At 47.9% G+C, this 16,833-nt stretch overlaps 1 protein-coding gene across 6 annotated transcripts in view; it reads left to right on the top strand.

The window, feature by feature from the left end:
* The window catches only part of CGRRF1 (cell growth regulator with ring finger domain 1), a 37,535-nt gene extending 29,570 nt beyond the window's left edge, over positions 1-7,965 (top strand). The window contains exons 7-8 of one of the 6 annotated variants that reach the window (XM_075129991.1): positions 766-884; positions 7,754-7,965. In XM_075129991.1, the coding sequence (XP_074986092.1) occupies positions 766-775 (10 nt within the window). In that variant the 3' untranslated portion in view covers positions 776-884; positions 7,754-7,965. Of the gene's footprint in view, positions 1-765; positions 5,965-7,753 lie in introns of those variants that run through there. The other 5 variants (XM_075129990.1, XM_075129985.1, XM_075129988.1 and 2 more) reach the window with 5 other exon arrangements.
* Positions 7,966-16,833: the final 8,868 nt, after the last annotated feature.

Genomic DNA, 16,833 nt, shown 5'->3' with positions numbered 1-16,833 from the left:
ATAAATCTCTCTGTGACTTCAATGAGAGCAGAGTTCGGCTACCACTGAGCACTTGAGGAAATCCCATCCCAGATACCTATTTCTGGCATGAGCCGAAGTGGCGCGTTTCAAAGCAGTTACAGAAACAGTTTGAACCAAACTCTTCCTCTATCCATGATGACATTTCATGTCCTTCTACAAGTCCCACTTGTTTCTGAACAGAAAGAAGTTTCTGAAACCCACTTTCCTGATTTGAGAGCTGTTCCTTTCAGCCTCGGGATGAGGTCAGAGCTCTGAAATGCCACTGGGTTTGCAGCTGGGGTTTCTCCCTATTAAGTATTTTGACTGGACTTCCTCTGACTGGTGAAGGAACATCTGTGTCTACCTCAGACAAGAATAACACACAGGGATATTTCCCAGTTACCTCCCACTCTGTTCAAGTCTCATCATTGTGACAAGGATCTTGGTCTACCAAATTGAATATCTTCACAAGAAGTTTTAGGGGGTAGCCATGTTAGTCTGTATCCTCAAAAACAACAAGGAGTCCCGTGGCACCTTAAAGACTAACAGATTTATTTGGGCATAAGCTTTTTGGACATGCATCTGAAGAAGTGGGTTTTTTTACCCACAAAAGCTTATGTCCAAATAAATCTGTTAGTTTTTAAGGTGCCACCGGACTCCTTGTTTTTTTTCACAAGAAGTGTTTCTCCTCAGCCCCTTACCGCCTGATTATACCGGTAGTTTTTCTTCCTTGATTCAGGGGCTATTTATTTATTTATTTTACAGGCGCATCTAGAGACACCAGCTGAGATCTGGCCCCATTGTGCTGCGTGCTGTGAATACACATAACCAGCTCGGAACAGCTAGCAATCTACATAGACAAATACAAATACAGGTGTAGAGAGGTGAGCTGATTTGCTTAAGGACGCATAGTAGGTCAGTACCATGGGCGGCGGGTGACCTGCTGGCTCAGGGAGGCTAGCCCCCTCCCCTCCCTTTGGCTGCAAGCCTCTCCCCCCGGCTCGCCAGGCTGAGTGATGTCCGGCCCCTGGCCCCAGAGTGCCAGAGAAGCAGCACACAGCCCCCCCAGTCCCCAAACACCAGGCGGGCAGCACACGGCCCCCCAAGCGCTGGGTGGGTGGTGCACAGCCCCCACCCCTAGCGCAGAGTGGGCAGCCCCAGCGTCCGGGGGCCCCTCAGCATTTGGAGGCCCCAGCAACCCCAAGTCCCAGCCACAGGCCAGCCACGGCCTCCCTAACGTGGCCCCAGCCCCAGCACGCTTCCCTGAAGACGAGTGACCAGCCTGCCTGGGCTGGGGCCAAAAGGGAAGGGCATTAGGGCAAGCAGGAGGGGGCCTTCCGGGCAGAGCATGGGCCGGGCCACACCAGGCTCTTTGGGGAGGCACGGCCTTCACCTACCTATGCTATGTGCCGCCCATGGTCAGTACCAGCTCTTGGAGGAGAACCCAGGCATCCTGAGTCCCACTCTAGTGCCCTGTACATCAGACCACACATGAGCGATTCCTCCCTGCAGTATAAGGGCTGGTTTACACAGTGTTTTTGTATTACTTTAACTTTGTCACTTTACAAATCAGTATAGTTAAAACTATAACCCCCTCTAGAGAATGCAGTTATACCAGTGTACAAGTGCTTATACCCTTATAGCTTATTCTTCTTCAAGTGCTTGCACATGTCCAACGGATACCACTAAGGGAAACATCTCCGACAGCTGTGCTCAGGGCGCTCGCACACCTAAATCAGAATGGACACGTGCAACACATCTCAAAGAACATGTTACAAAAGTAGGTAACCGTTTGTTCCTGAACATTTATGGGAATAATCTATGCTACTGTAGGCACCTTTACAGCGACATAACTGCATCCACACTAAGGAGGGGATTGTAGTACTTTAATTAGGTCAGTTTCTAAACAGATACAGATAAAGCTGTCTATTAACAAGTCCTAAGACTGGCTGATGCCTTACAACTCAGGCTGAGAATTTAAAATGAAGTAATCGCCAGCCATGGCTTTTCCAATTAGATTGATCAAACGTGTCCTGTTTATAATGCCTTCAGCCTTTTACTTTCCTCGAGAAGATGGTCAAGAATATAGTTAGGGGGAAAAAAACAAACAACTTAATGGATATATAACAACAACCCCTGTGCTGCCCAGGGAGGAGAAATGTCCCCATTTATTTTGAATACATGTGGAAGGCCATCAGACATCCTATCATTGGCCGGCATCCTACCCCATCATCTGTCAGCCACAGTGAGTGGATAACCCAGGCTTTGGTTCCATGGGCTTGTTTCTGTGTATTTCCATCTGGTGCAAGGAATGTGCCATGGAGAGTAGCTGAGGGACAGCTGAGTTTGGGTATTGGAGAGGCAGCATTTACCATGAATGGGGGTGTATAAATACGTTACTGTTTATGACCTATCCGTAGGGCGAACAACATGTGATGCACGATTTGAGCTGAACGCATGGGTACCAATGTAGGCAGCCCTCGGAGGCTTACACATGTGAGCATCAGGTCTTATTTGTGAGGCAATCCAGCAGGGCATTGCCCAGTTTGCTGTTTGTACTGAGCTTCTGGGCCTGTTGTCAAGCAGAAGTGCCAGCCACCACTTATGCAGCTCTGTTGAGGAGTAACAGAAAAACAGCAAAGAGTGCAAAGAGACTTTATTCTTGGCAATATTCTTGAAACAGGAGTGAGTCCTAATTTAATATATCCAGCTTCGCTACAGACTCTGTGAGAGGTCCCTGCAGAACAGGATTTAACAATCTTGACTCTATCTCCCATCTGCATGCTGCTTCCTAAGCATAAAGTGGCCTTCTTATCCCAGTTGCTAATCTAGTTAATCTGTTCACAGCCAAGACCCTCTTTAACCCTCACTTCTACCAGACATTCATGAAACAGAAAAATGTCACTCAAAATTATTTGTTCCTCTGGGCTCCTCAGTGAGTCTTGTCTTCTTATTTCCATTGGGTCACATTCGGACACTTAGCCTGCTCCTCTGTGCAGACCTACGCAAACCATAAGTAGAACTGGTTGAAAACTAAAAACTAGTTTTACAACAAAAGTTTCAAATTTCAACAATGATTTAATTTGAAAGGATTCAGAATAGACAAATTATTCACATATTTGAAATTTTGCAGGGATTTCTTTTAATCAAACTTTTTTCCACATTTTTTTATCAAAATGGTGTTTGGCATTTTTTCAGGACCTGAGCCCAGTTTTTATTAAACAATCAAACAAACAAACTCCCCAATAACCAGTTGAAGAATATTTTTGAATAAAATATACAAACATTTTCACACAAAATGAAAATTTTGGACAATGTTAACAATTTATCATGAAAAAAAATCCTTTTTTGAAAAAAAGGGGAACGCAACACATAATTAGACTGTGGAACTCACTTCCACAATATCCCATTGAGGCCAAGAACTTAACAGGATTCAAAAAGACTGGATAATTATATGAATATCAAGAATATCCAGTTATAATAATTCATGATAACACAGATTTTGGAAGGTGTATTAAGCCTCCTGCTTCAGGACTTAAGACAATATCTATTAAAGAGCTGAAGAACCTGAGTGGAGGACAGGTTATCTCACAGCTTCTGATGCATCTGCTGTTGACTGCCATCAGAGACCAGCAACTGGATAGGTTATGTGAGTGATCCAGTCTGGGAGCTCCTATGGAATTTCCCCCTTAGATTATAACCACTTTGCAGCAGGGATGGCCTTCGTTCTCTGTCTCGTACAGTGCCAAGCACGTTACCAGCATTTAACTAATAATTAATTAAGAAAGCACTGATTGTGCTTGGTGCCACCCTCATTTGTTTACCAAGATCTAGTGGGCCAAGCTTCCCAAGAGAATTGCTGGCACAAAGGGGCTGTTACATGAGTGATTTCCCAGCCTGTGCAGATTTCTCAGCCCTTTGGGAACAGCTGGGCCCAAAGCCTCAAGCATTCAGTTGAACAGTGCCTCAGGAGAGATCAGCGTCTTGTTTCACCAAGCCCATCTGCCTGCAGCATACCCACATTCAGCTCCGACTCCTCAGACAAACTGCTGTCACTACCAGCAGAGCTGACTGGAGATGTTTTGAAAAATCAGACTACTATGTGTAAACATGATGAGAGGATATGGGAGAAGCCATCTTGCCACCAGGCACATACGGTGCAGGCCTATGCACGAAGGCCCCAATTCTGCAAACACTCATGCATGTGCTTGACTTTAATGGGTCTCCTCAGCTGGGTACAGTTAAGCGCGTGCAAAAGTGTTGGCACACTTGGGGCCCACACTTGTGTTTAAATGTAGGGGGACAGTTGAAGTTGGAAGCTCAAAATATGACACCCGCCCTCTTTAAATAAATGTATCAGAGCCCATTTTTCCTTAGCTCCTCTTAATCAGGGATTGCGCAGATCACCATGTTAGACAGCTGTCCAGAACATTTTTGTGAGGGGTGTTTTGTATGACCGGTAGGTCTATTCATTTTGTTTAAGCATCAGTAGCCCAGTTCTCATGAGCAACCTTATACCAATGAATTACCATGGGCTTATGGCAGAGACAAACATTCCGTGAAAGGCTGGAACTCTCATTCATTCACTATAGATGTGTGATGGTCCATGAGGCAGGGGTTAACAAAACAACCACTTGACAATGATTTGGGAATAGGTGAATTATGACCACAGCCTATCCTGCTGACAACTACTGCCTCACCATCTCCATGTGCTCCCTCTCTTTGGTGCATTTGCTTGTCATCTCTTGTCTGATATTAGATTGCAAGCGTGTCAGAGCAGGGACTGTTTTTTTGTTCTGTGTTTGTACAGCGCCCAGCACCAGGAGGCCTTGATGCACGGTTGAGGCGTGTAGGTACTGCCAGAACAGAAATAATAATAATCATTAATAATAGAAAAATAATTCACTGCCTCATTCACTGTGGATTTGGAGGGATTGCAGGCTATGAATATGGGCCGCACATTGAACGATGAGGATAAAAATAAATCATGAACGGCTATCTCATCCAACTTGTGCACTGAGAGTGAAATTTAGCCCTGTTCAGAGAATAAGAATAAGGCTCATCCACCTCTGAAACTTAAATCATCAAAAAATAAGGCTTCCAGAGGACTTAAGTAGGGCCCAGACCTTTTGTCGACTCTCTCCATAGGGTTGAATTTCACCCGTAATGAGACAGGAATCCTTCAGGAAAAAATAGCTTGTGATCATGTTAAGGACTGTGTCATAATGCACAATGGGGAGGCGTTAAGGTTGTTTTTTCTGACTTTGTGGGCTTGACTTTGCAAGTTTATGATTCTTTTACTGTAGTTCTTTGGTATAGATTTTTGTATGGAGTATATATTTTAATTTCAGAATACAAAGTGGTTTAAACAGAAAGCCCTGGCATTTGGTTGACTGTTCCCTGTCCACCATTCCAGTAGTGAAGGCAGGAGGTTCTGTAGTTCATTATTTTATTATGCAGATACTAATGTTGTTATTAATGTTGGGTTTTAGTGAGATCAGACCTGGGTTCTGATGTGATGGACACCATGGTACACGTCTACGTACATAGATATGCTGTCACATAGTGTTATCTGAGGTGAGCAATGGTTTCCATTTAACTCATATTAGAAATTTTTTCCTACTATCTGGGCATATTAGGCACATAAATACCTTTGAAAATCTGGGCCAAATCTGAAAATCTGAAGCAAATACTCACCAACAACCACATACCACACAACAGAACCACTAACCCAGGAACTTATCCTTGCAACAAAGCCCGTTGCCAATTGTGCCCACATATCTATTCAGGGGACACCATCACAGGGCCTAATAACATCAGCCACACTATCAGAGGCTCGTTCACCTGCACATCCACCAATGTGATATATGCCATCATGTGCCAGCAATGCCCCTCTGCCATGTACATTGGTCAAACTGGACAGTCTCTACGTAAAAGAATAAATGGACACAAATCAGATGTCAAGAATTATAACATTCATAAACCAGTCGGAGAACACTTCAATCTCTCTGGTCACGCAATCACAGACATGAAGGTCGCTATCTTAAAACAAAAAAACTTCAAATCCAGACTCCAGCGAGAAACTGCTGAATTGGAATTCATTTGCAAATTGGATACTATTAATTTAGGCTTAAATAGAGACTGGGAGTGGCTAAGTCATTATGCAAGGTAGCCTGTTTCCTCTTGTTTTTTCCTACCCCCCCCCCCAGATGTTCTGGTTTAACTTGGATTTAAACTTGGAGAGTGGTCAGTTTAGATGAGCTATTACCAGCAGGAGAGTGAGTTTGTGTGTGTATGGGGGTGGGGGGGATGTGAGAAAACCTGGATCTATGCAGGAAATAGCCCGACTTGACTATGTAAAGAGTTGTCACTTTGGATGGGCTAGCACCAGCAGGAGAGTGAATTTGTGTGGGGGGTGGAGGGTGAGAAAACCTGGATTTGTGCTGGAAATGGCCCACCTGTTGATCACTTTAGATAAGCTATTACCAGCAGGACAGTGGGGTGGGAGGAGGTATTGTTTCATATTCTCTGTGTGTATATAAAGTCTGCTGCAGTTTCCACGGTAAACATCTGATGAAGTGAGCTGTAGCTCACGAAAGCTCATGCTCAAATAAATTGGTTAGTCTCTAAGGTGCCACAAGTACTCCTTTTCTTTTTGCGAATACAGACTAACACGGCTGTTCCTCTGAAAAATGGGCCATAGTGATGCATCATTTGAGCTGATTGTTTCCAGCCAATTATGCACCAGGGTATTTCTTTTGAATGTAACAATAACACTTCTGTTTTAAAAATTGCCATAAACACCTACAGTCATGATTAAAAAAGCATATAGGTATAACAATAGCACAGCAGTGGTTTGGCTTCCTACTGTGGGTCAGCCCCATATTTCTTTTTATAAGGGTATGTATCTCACCAGGGCGTTGTGAGGGTTAATTAATTAGTGTTTATCAAATGTCCTGAGCTCCTTCAGATGATAGGTACAATGGTTTATGAATAATGGTGATAATTATTACTTTATTTACTTGTGTTGCAGAAGGGCAATAGATTAGTATTTCCACAAATGTGGCAAAATGTAAAACTTCATCGGAGTAGCCCCGAACCCAAGATCAGCCATTGGTAAAACTGTGCTATGTAACTATGAGCGAACTCTTGATGTTAGGTGTTCTGTCTTGAGCTCATTGTACTATGGATGAATATAGTTTATTATCCCTTGTAATATGTTCCTATGCAAGATGTGCACACAAACCCAGCAGATGGTGTATCCTCTCAGCTCCAGTTGCCATTCGTCAACACGTTATAACTGTATGAGTTCTGTCAGCACCAACATAAGGAAATGGGAGATTCTTTGATTGACCATTTATTATGACTGAGTTATAGGTTTAACAGATGGCTCCATTTTGTTGGCAGGGAACATTTCATGTTTGTTTAATTAGCTGCAAGTCATATTGAAAACTATAGCATGTTACATGCGGATACATAAGCGTGTCTGTGAGATGGATCTTTCGTGTGGGATGTATAGGGAGTTGTTGGAAAGTGCATTTCATACAACAGAGTTCCTGACTGGATTTCGTATCCTCAAATATAAACCTCCTGAAAAATGGAGGCTAGTGCATTCATTGGTTGACTAGAAGTCCTAACTAATGGCGAAGATAGACATGGAGAAAGCACTGTGCTAGGTTCAATTCCCAGTTCAGCCACAGACTATGTGTTTTTGCGTAAGTCACTTAACTTATCTGTGCCTCACTTTTTCTAGCTCCTTCCCTGCCACGCGGAGGGGAGGATAGTGACTCCTGCTGCTTAGGTTCCCTGTTTGAAAAGCACTGTAAGACCCTGAGATGGAAGAGGCCGTTGAGGTGCCCATGGTATTACGACGATGAAGCACAAGCAGTGCATGGAGTCCATGTTTCATATTTTTCCGCTGTGCTCCCTTGGGAGACAAATAATTAAAACTTTCGTGTATTTGTACAGAGTTCTTGTCAGATTTCCACTTCTGCGTTTGAAATATTTGTTGAATTCTTTAATGTACATGCAGTGCAGTGCTCAGGCTCCTTCTGCTTGGGTTTATTTATTTTGTCCAGCAGACAAGTACTAGGTACACTAAAATCTGTGGAGTAAAATCAATATCCTGAAAGCCAAATCTTGCCCTCTGTTACACCCCTGCAGCCCCACTGTACTCAGTGCTTAGTTAAGCCCTCTATCCCTATTGATTCAATAGTGTTGCAGTGGCATAACGGAGAGCAGAAGTTGACTTAGAGAGTTTGGAACATAAACATCAGAATCAGAACTACTTCCCCCAGTGTTCGTGCCTCAAACACCTACCGGGTAAACTGTTATTGATTCTGTACTGAGTAGAATCAATGCACCGCATTGTCAGGAGGCAGTGCTGATCTAGTGACTTGGGGTTAGAGCTGAGAATCAAGCAACCTGGATTCTGTTCCTGGTTCACTGTGTGATCCTGGGCAAGCTGCTTCACCTCCTGCCTCAGTTTCCCCCATCTGCAATACAAGGCAAAGAAATTGTGCATGTCTGTAAAGTGCTCTGAGAGCTTTACATGAAAATGCTATGTAAGGGCAAAGCATTATTATCATGGGTTGTTCCGCTTTCTAACACTCCAGAATGGCTCCAGGGAAAAGCAATTGGCCACTATGGCAAACCCTGATCTCCTCATCTTCTTTGCAGGACTCCTTTTGGGAGACTAGGTGCTTGTGTTCCACAGAACAGGATGCAGAGGAATTCTTCCCATCACCGGGGTCATTAGAGAGACAAGGTGGGTGAGGTGATATCTTTTACTGGACGAACTTCTGTTGGTGAGAGAAACAAGCTTTCGAGCTTACACAGAGCTCTTCTGCAGGATACAAGATACTACCTCCCCCACCTGGTCTCCCTAATATCCTGGGACCAACACAGCTACAACAATACTGCATGCATCAGTGTCATTGGCATTTGCGCATGCTCCTCTCCCAGGCTCAGTCATTTGCAGACAGACAGACAGACAGACAGACGGCAGTGTGGGATGGAGATGTGGTTGCAGTAAGACGGTGGGCGTGAATGTATTAACCCTGAACTGAGAATGACAAAAGCTAGATCTATACTAGAGACTTTTGCCGGTATAGCTATGTCCGTTGGGGGTGATGTTTTATGACATTTTTATACTGGCAAAAGGCTTACTGTCAACTCAGCTTTCCTGGCAATGCTTTTGCCAATATAGCTTATTTTGTTCAGGGAACCGCTATAAGCTGCGTCTACACGAGGTATAGACTGGTATTGTCACACCGCCTCGCTACACTGCCAAAGCTTTTCTAGTGTAGACTAGGCCTCAAACACCAGGGAGATAAATAGTCCTTACTGAGTTAATGCCATCAACCCTTCTAATACAGCTGCTGGGATGGCACAGATAGCACTCTGTCCCCAGACCCCTCCATGGGCTCTGCGTGTACTACACTGGTCTACACTGCAAAGTTAGGTCAATGTAAGTCACTTTGTGTCAACCTATATCTGCCTATGTCTACACTCCAGTTTGTCTCTTGCTGAAGTGCTCCATTACAGCAGAGCATTAAAACCATCTCCTGAATGGTGCTGAGCCATGATCCACATACTGTGATGGATGCAGTGCGAGTGTAGACACTGTGTGACCTATGTTAACTCTAACAGTCCTCCAGCATCTGTCCCACAATGCCCCACACTGTCCACTCTGGTCACAATTGTGAACTCCGTTGCCCAGGGGTCACAGAGACCAACAGCCACCCCCACTCCTTTAAAACCACCCCATGATTTTGCATGCTTCTTCCTGATTGCCCAGCCTGGTGACCTCAGTTAGGAGTTCTCCCTTGTTGTGTGCAACTGCCCAGCCTACCATAGTGGCTATACACTGCAGAGGAATCATAGAATATCAGGGTTGGAAGGGACCTGAGGAGGTCATCTAGTCCAACCCCCTGCTCAAAGCAGGGCCAATCCCCAATTTTTGTCCCATATCCCTAAATGGCCCCCTCAAGGATTGAACTCACAACCCTGGGTTTAGCAGGCCAAAGCTCAAACCACTGTGCTGTCCCTGGGAGCTGCTGCTTGGAGTAGACAGGAGGTATTGGATCTCCAGGGCTGTGGGGCGACGAGGCGGTGTAGGCACAACTGCGGAGTTGTCAGAAGCACGCACACCTTAGGGTTGCCAGGTGTCCAGTTTTTGACCGGAAAGGTTTGACCTGGTAGAAAAGGGATGCTGGCAGCTCAGGTCAGCACTGTTGACTGGGCTATTAAAAGTCCGGTTGGCGTGGGCCTGGCAGGCTCCCTACCCAGCTCTGCGCAGCTCCCGGGAAGTTGCTGGGTGTAGGGGCAGCCATGGGGGCTCTGCGTGCTGCCCCTGCCCTAAGCACTGGCTCCACAGCATCCATTGGCCCGGAACTGTGGCCAATAGGAGCTGCCGGGTGGGGGGGGTGCCTTTGGGCGGGGGCAGCATGCAGAGCCCCGTGGCCGCCCCTCCCTCTAGGAGCTGGAGGGACATGCCAGCAACTTCCCAGGAGCCGCCTGAAGTAAGTAACACCCAGAGCCCGCACCCCTCATCCCCGCCTACACCCCAACCCCCTGCCTCAGCCCTCCCGCACTCCAAACCCTTCTGCCTCAGTCCAGAGACCCCTCTTACACCCCAAGCCCCTCATCCCTGACCCCACTCCAGAGCCTACACCCCCAGCTTGAGCCCTCACCCCCTCCCACACCCAAACCCCCTGCCCCAGACCGGAACCCCCTCCCACACCGTGAACCCCTCATTTCTGGTCCCACCCCACAGCCGGAGCTCTCACTCCATCCCACACCCACACCCCCTGAGCCAGCCCAGTGAAAATGAGCGAGTGAGTGAGGGTTTGGGAGAGCGAGCGAGGAAGGAAGGGGGAATGGAGTGTGCAGGGACAGGGCCTCAGAGGGGGGGCGGGGCCTTGGGGAAGGGACAGGGCAGGGGGTGGGGCAAGAGTGTTCAGTTTTCTGTGATTAGAAAGTTGGCAACTATGAGCAGATTGCACAGGATGCAGGAGAACGGATACCACAAGGACCAACAGCAGACCCATGTGAAAGCCAAGGAACCGCAGCAGGTGTACCAGAAGGCCAGGGAAGCCAACAATTGACCCGGTGCTGAGCCACAGACCTGCCGCTTTCACCATGAGCTGCATATCATACTTAGCGGGGACCCCACCACCCCTCTGCAGGCCACTGTGAATACCAAGGATCCTGAGACATAGACCCCTGCCATGAAGGGTAAGGAGGAGGAAGTGAACGGGGGAAAGTGACAGGGGAGCCAGCTATGCCGTGAGCCAAGTCCTGTTCAGGACACCACTGCAATCCCATCAGTCCTAGCGGCTGAGCACGGATGGGCCCGATGCTGGAGCAGGAGCCTCGGCTAAGTGTGTGAAATCATTTTCCATTACAATGTTTAAATGTACAGATGGCACCTGACCCCAACTTAGCAGAACCCAGCTATCAATTTTATTCGTGCTAGAAGAGGTCCTGGTACCGCAATGAGAGGTAGCACTGTTCTCTGCTTTTCATTTCCCTCTAGAGTTAGGTGGGCCAGGGTGTGTAGGGGTGTCGGGGAGGTGATGCAGAGCAATTTGTTTATGTGCACAGGGATGTCCCTTGAATCCTCCTGAGAGATCTCGATGAAACATTCAGGTACTCTGCAATCCTCTCCTGAAGGTTTCTAAGGATGTCAGCCTGTCATTGGGTCCACTCGCTGCATAAGGCACCTCCTCCTGGCGGCTCTGGGGATTAGGTCTTGCCAGGTGCTGCCCTCCTCTGGTGGTGTCTCTTCCCGTCATCTCTTTCACCCTTCGGTCCCTGTCACTCCCAGAGCTGCAGCTTCCTGTTCGTGGCTTGGCCTTCCCCTTCCAGGAAAATCAAAGTCCTTCCAGACTAGCTGTCTGGCTGGTGTCTCCAATGCCCTGTGCCACTACCCAGTGGGTGGTAAGGGAATGCAGGCCTGCCCTTTAGACTGGGTTCCAGCCCAGGGACCCTGTGACAGGCAGCCAAGCTAGCTGCTGTTTCCCTGGGCTTCTTTCTACTTCTCTGGCTTCCCCTTCTTTCTCGGTTTGCCAGCCTAAGGTCCCTCCTCTCGGGGAGTGGTTACAGATACTTCCTTATAGTCCTCGCTGCTCACAACTCCTGGGCTTTATACAGGCCCATCCTGCCCCTGCCCAGCTGAGCCCATTTTCCCCACTTCTGAGCTGGGTTGCTCCCTGTCTCTCTCTTTAGGTGCAGCCTGGGCAGTTAATCGGCCTGCCTAGCCACTTTACCCTCTCCAGGCTTTGTGTGGGGTGGGCACTCCATCACACAGCTTTCTTTCTTTCTCTGCAGCAGGACACTTTCCCATCCCAGGCACCATTGCAGTAAACAAGCTAGCGGCATCCAAGCCCAGCCAGCTTCTAAATGCCAGCAACCACTGAGCTCTCTGTGCCTTTGTCACACTCAGGAATGAGATATCAGCTGAATCACCACCGCCTGTGCAAAACTGCCATTGCCCTGTACTCATACCCATGGAAATAGTGGGTGAAATTTTACTGTTTTGTGCAGCCGCACGATTCCCTTCTAATTTTCCTGGCCCCTCGCTCCTGGTGGGCCATACTCCCCATAGCTAAGACTGCAGAGTGGTGCTGTGCAGAGGTGCTCTGAAGCGTCTTGTTTAAAACTCTAGGGAAACAAGGGAAGGGAGTTCTGAAACCTAACTTTTGCTTGCCATTGTGACTGCAAATACAATGACACCTCTGTGTGTTTTATCTGTAGCTGCTGCCGTTGTAGCCTTGAGGGGCGGCTATAACCACTGGAATGTTTTTTCACTGAGGTCTAATCTTCTGAGTAATCAACGCCAGTGTCCCTTCATTCTGCCAAAAGCCCATTTAGCTGTCATTCTGCACCTGCTGAGCCAGTAGTTGACTCTTTCCTTGGTGCTGTCGAGGTGGCTGGTGTACAGTTTCATGAGGCCGGGGAGCAAGGGGTAGACTGGGTCCTCCAGGATCACTATGGGTATTTCAACATTGCCAATGGTAATTCAGCGGTCAGGAAAGAAAGTTCCTGCTTGTAGCTTTCTGAACAGTCCAGTGCTCTTAAAGATGGGAACATGCAGTGTAATTGTAGCCATGTTGACCCTAGGATATTAGAGAATCACGGTGGGTGACGTAATCTCTTTTATTGGACTAACTTTGGTTTGTGAAAAGAACAGGAGGACTCGTGGCACCTTAGAGACTAACCAATTTATTTGAGCAGAAGCTTTCGTGAGCTACAGCTCACTTCATCGGATGCACAAGCTTTCAAGCCACACAGAGCTCTTCTTCAGGTCTGGGAAAGATACTCTGAGCACCGCAGCTAAATGCAAGGTGGGAACAGATTGTTTAGCATAAGTAGTTAGCACATAGAATATGCTAAACAATCTGTTCCCATCTTGCATTTAGCTGTGACGCTTGGTGTTCCTTTCCCACACCTGCAGAAGAGCTCTGTGTGAGCTCGAAAGCTCGTCTCTCTCACCAACAGAAGTCAGTCCAATAAATGCTGTTACCTCACCCACCTCATTTCTCTAAAGATGCGAGTGTCACGCACTTCCCCTAACCAGCCAACGTTGATTTTGGTGGAGTGTCCCCAGTAATCCAATGTTTGCATAACCATAGAAAAGTTGTCCTTTCAGTTGCTGTACTCTGTGACAAGGGTGGCCTGGTGCCAAAATAGGGTGTAATAGAGTCCTCAGTGGGTTAGGGGGCCGAGTGGTTAGCACACGTAGTGCCACCTCCCAGTGGGTAGGTCTTGCGGTCCAGGCCCTCTTTTAATCAGAGGAGGGCAAGAGGCTTGGGTCCCTCTGGTCACAGGGCAGTGGTAGGGGAGCCCAGGCCTACCCGCTCCACCAGGCTCTGACCCAGGGCCCTAGGAGGGTCAACAGTGCCTGGGCCCCGAAGTTGCCCTGTGAGTTACCCTCCCTGGGTCACTTCTTCCTGCTGCTTTCCTCTCCCAGCTTCCAGTTCAACATAAAGAGAAAAAGAAAGGGGAACCAAACTGCCTGCCCCAACCGGGCTCAGCAGAGTCATATTTCCTTGGGGAGGCTTTTCTGGAGCCCTTGTCAGCAAACTTCAGGGTCGATATGTCCTCCTCCCCACTTCTGAGCTGGGTTGCTCCCTTTTCAACCCTTCCTCCAATTGGAGCATGCTCTGCAGGGCTGGCAGGGTGGAGCTACCTGGGCCCAGTACTGTCCTTTAATCCTTTCTGGCCCCGTGTGGGGTTTGTACACCCCATCACACAGGGATATTCATGCCATCTATCACCCCCACCAAAGTCCGGGAACCCCACTGCTGCAAATCTATCCACCATGCCCTGCACAGTACTGAGAGTCACAGTCCTCCATAGCAGGAATAGATTAATGGCCCTGCACTCTTGCATGACAACAGCCCCCACAGTGGACTTTCTAGCTCCAAAGTCATTTCCTACTGACCAGAAGCATCCAGTGTTGCAAGCTTCCACAGTGCGATTGCCACTCACTTCTCCGCCGCTAGGACAGCTCTGATTTTGGTGTTGCTGTGCTGGAGGGGTGGGGTGAGCTAAGCGCACAGATCAAGGAACGTGGCCTTTTGCACTGAAAACTTCTGCATCCTCCCAAACCTGCATTATGATGAGATCCCACCAGTCAGGGCTTGGTTCTCAAGCCCAGAAGCAGCACCCCACCATCTGCAGCTGCTCCATGAACACCACCTTGACTTGGTTTTTGCTGTAGCCCACAGCAATCTGTCCTCCATGAAATCATCATATCTCCTGCTGCTGCATTTCTTCTTGTGGCTCTTCAAATACCGTTGTATCGTGTGTCCTGTGTTTGCAATGCTTACCACAATAGGGCAGAGCTGTGCAGGGTCCAACCTTCCGTCAGAGATGGCAGACAGCAAAATGTGCCACACAGGTGTGTGGGATTTTTAAAAAAAGCTCAAAAATTATGGGATATGGATGGCATTATGGGAGGGAGAAAGTTGCATGATGATAGCTTGATCACTGGCTCCTACTCGCGTCTGCATTACTCATTTCTGCCCCACTATGCATTGCCAGAATTTCCCAGGAGGCATTGTGCTGGATGATGGTGAGTTGCACACTGCGATACCTACCCATGGTGCACTGTAGTGGGCATCGACACGAGCACTCCTGCTGAGGACTATCAGCGCCGACAGAAGGAGTCAAGTATGCACATGCATGAGCAATATGCTAACTGCAGCAGCTTTACGCAGACATTACTTGCATTAACAAAAGTTTGTAGTGGAGACATGGTCATAGGCCCAGATCCCTAAAGCTGTTTAGGCTCCTAACTTCCACTGGTTTCAATGGAAGTTAGGAGCCAAAATACCTATGTGTATCTGGGTCTAAGGGCCAGCCAGCCCCACCCTCTGGGTCAACTGTGCCTTGCGCCGACTATCCTGTGGAATCAGGCCATGGCCCGTAATGTGCTGCCTCACCTGTTAAAAATGGGCCAGATGGAAGCTGTGGTGTCACCCATTAAGTGCGTCCCTTCCTCTCTGAAGGCCACCATTTCAGCAGTGGTCCTGCACCCCCCTTTGATGTAGCCTACTTCTTCCTGGCCCCACTCATTTCTACTGCTCCTCTCCCTGGCCCACCTTCCAGATCCCCTCATTGTCCAGATGCCTATTCCCCCCGCCCCCTGGGAACACCTACTGACTTCTAGCTCCCTATGGCCTTCCCTCCAGCTCCTTCTATGTCCAGTGGCCTCTCAAACATCCTTCCTCATCTGTCTCTCCTCTCCATTTGCAGTTGCCATGCTGTCTCAGCTGTCAGCTTTATTTTCCACTTGATCTAACCTCTCTCCTTCCACTTCCCACCTCCTCCACCTTCCAACTGCAGCTTTGCACAATTACACCCACTCCTTTGGCTCACAGGCTGTTCCTTCACCACCCACCATTGCCCACCACCCCATCTGCGGCCCAGTTGTCATTCCAGAGCCCCTCTCTGTGTGGCATGATAAGAAAACACAAGCCATGGGGGATAGTAAAAGATCCCCTCTGTATACGATGCTATGATGTATGGGACCAAGCCCTGGGTTGTCCTACATCAAACCCCTTATTTGATCTTCCCAGTAGCCATCATTTTTTCTAACGGCTCCAAACTTCTTCACCTCCTGGACCTGCCTGGTACTCCAGAAAGCCCAACATCATCAGGGGCCAAGGGCACAGAGCATGTGGGGATTTGTGCTGCCGTGCTTCTGGAAAGGGAATACATTAGCCAGACAGTTCCCAATATATCTGCTTTGTAAATCTTGCCCAGAAACTGATATGTGAAGGTAGAGAGCGGAGACCAGAAGCTCACACCAAATGCATGAGCTTCCCTGTTTAGGGGTGTCTGGTTATTACCAATATAGATCAGGTGGGCCTGCATTATTCCCGCCCAGTGTGTAGGACTTGGGAACACTCTGTTGTCTTACCAATCAGTGGTGTGTTTACTACTGCTGTCCACTAGATGGTGTTTTCCTCTAACAGCATCCAGGGAGTTGATTTGGAGATTAAATTTTGGCGTTTTTTTAGAATACCGTTAATTTTGCGTGTGAGTTTGCTGCTCATCAAAGGTGCTGGACTGACACTGGTGGAGATGGAAGTCCTCCATTTATCCACAGAACAGCTACCGGCATACCAATTCAAATTCCCCCACCAGCCTGTGCCTGATGGGGGAACCGGTGCTAGGGACCAGACTCAGCCCAAGTCCACACTAGAAACTTTCGGCAGGAAAGCAATGTCAGCTAGGGATGGGAGCTTTGTGACATTTCTATGCTGCCAAAAGCCCTAGTATCGACACAGCTGGCATAAAAGTGCTTTTCACTTGCCAAAC

This window comes from Caretta caretta, chromosome 6 (genome assembly GCF_965140235.1).
Source record: "Caretta caretta isolate rCarCar2 chromosome 6, rCarCar1.hap1, whole genome shotgun sequence".
Lineage (NCBI taxonomy): Eukaryota > Metazoa > Chordata > Testudines > Cheloniidae > Caretta > Caretta caretta.
This window is presented reverse-complemented; position numbering and strand designations above follow the sequence as displayed.